Raw genomic sequence first — 1,557 nt, 5'->3', positions numbered from 1 at the left:
AGGATTCTCCCGCGCTCCAAATTTTATTAATTAAAAGAAATATTTAGGAGAATAAATACTTAGGATTTGTTTGATAAAAATAGTGCTTAGCTAATAAGCTAGCTGATAACTTATAGCTCATAGTTGATGGATGATGACTAATAGCTTATAGTTTATAGCTGATGGTTGGGACTGATAACTGACTAAGTAACTGAAGTGTTTGGTAAAATTATCGGTTCTGAAGGTAACAGATCAAACTACTCTCTTCCGATATATATTGACTTGCAAAGGATTTGTTGCAAAAGTGAAAATTAGGTTACAAAGAGAGGGTCTTTATATAGAGACCAGGGAAACATAAATAGACATAACATTTAATGATTAACTATTTCCTATGAAAGTTTGTCTGCCCTAGAGAATCTGTCTTTTGGCTTTCCAAGACTGCATTTAAATTTATCCAACAAAACTGCCCCATAAATTAAATGCTCCTTCGGTCAATTAATCCCAGCATTATCTTGCCTCTGTCGAATATCTCCTTCGACAATGGTTTTGTGAAAATATCTGCAGCTTGATCCTTGCTTGCCACATGCTTCAGTTCGACGCTTCCATTTTTCACATGTTCTCGAATGAAATGAAAACGTACGTCGATGTGTTTACTTCTTTCATGATTCACTGGATTCTTCGCCAGTTCGATTGCTGATTTGTTGTCGACTTGTACTATGGTTGCATTTTCCTGCTTCTGCTCTAACTCACATAACAATCTTCTAAGCCATATAGCATGGCATACACACCATGATGCAGCCACGTATTCTGCTTCGCATGTTGACAGTGTTACAATTGGTTGCTTCCTTGAGAGCCATGTGAAAGCAGTGTTTCCCATAAAGAATACATATCCTGATGTACTTTTTCGATCGTCTATATCTCCACACCAATCGCTGTCGGAGTAACCTGTTAGCTTGTAATCTTCTGCTTTTGAGTAAAACATTCCAAGTGACACAGTTCCTTGGATATAACGAAGAATTCTCTTCAAAGCTTTCCAGTGTGAGTGAACTGGTTCTTCCATAAATCGACTCAAGATTCCGACACTTAGAGAAAGATCTGGTCTAGTACATGTGAGATATCGAAGACTTCCGACCAAGCTTCGAAATTTGTTTGCTTCGACACGTTCCCCCCCATCAAATTTTGAAAGCTTGGCTCCTGGCTCCATTGGTGTCGAGATTGGATTGCAACCTTCCATTTTGAACCTCTTCAGAATGTCCTTTGCATATTTTTCTTGTGAGACAAAAATTCCAGTTTCTTCTTGTCGAACTTCCAGACCAAGAAAGAAGCTCATTCGACCTAAGTCCATCATTTCAAATTCTCGTGTCATTCGACCTTTGAATTATTCGATCATTTGATCACTGTTGCCCAGGAAAATCAAGTCGTCGACATAGAGTGCAACGAGCAGTATATCTCCTTTATACTTCTTTACATATAGGGCATGTTCATAAGGACATTGTTGGAAACCATTCTTTTTGAAGTAAGTATCAATACGTGTATTCCATGCACGAGGTGCCTGCTTTAATCCATAAAGTGCTTTCT

At 38.2% G+C, this 1,557-nt stretch overlaps 1 protein-coding gene across 1 annotated transcript; it reads right to left on the bottom strand.

The window, feature by feature from the left end:
• Window positions 1-454: 454 nt before the first annotated feature.
• Window positions 455-1,213, bottom strand: LOC131632878 (secreted RxLR effector protein 161-like). Its single transcript, XM_058903598.1, has one exon. It carries the CDS (start codon window positions 1,211-1,213, stop codon window positions 455-457), a length of 759 nt encoding a protein of 252 aa, XP_058759581.1.
• Window positions 1,214-1,557: the final 344 nt, after the last annotated feature.

The sequence above is a fragment of the Vicia villosa genome, unplaced genomic scaffold (genome assembly GCF_029867415.1).
Source record: "Vicia villosa cultivar HV-30 ecotype Madison, WI unplaced genomic scaffold, Vvil1.0 ctg.001048F_1_1_1, whole genome shotgun sequence".
NCBI classification, from domain to species: Eukaryota; Viridiplantae; Streptophyta; class Magnoliopsida; order Fabales; family Fabaceae; genus Vicia; species Vicia villosa.
Note: the sequence above shows the minus strand (reverse complement) of the source record. Positions and strands in the feature narration are given on the sequence as shown.

Bases quoted from the DNA above. Each gene is read 5' to 3' on its own strand.
- LOC131632878 (XM_058903598.1), bottom strand. From the start codon at position 1,213: ATGGAAGGTTGCAATCCAATCTCGACACCAATGGAGCCAGGAGCCAAG.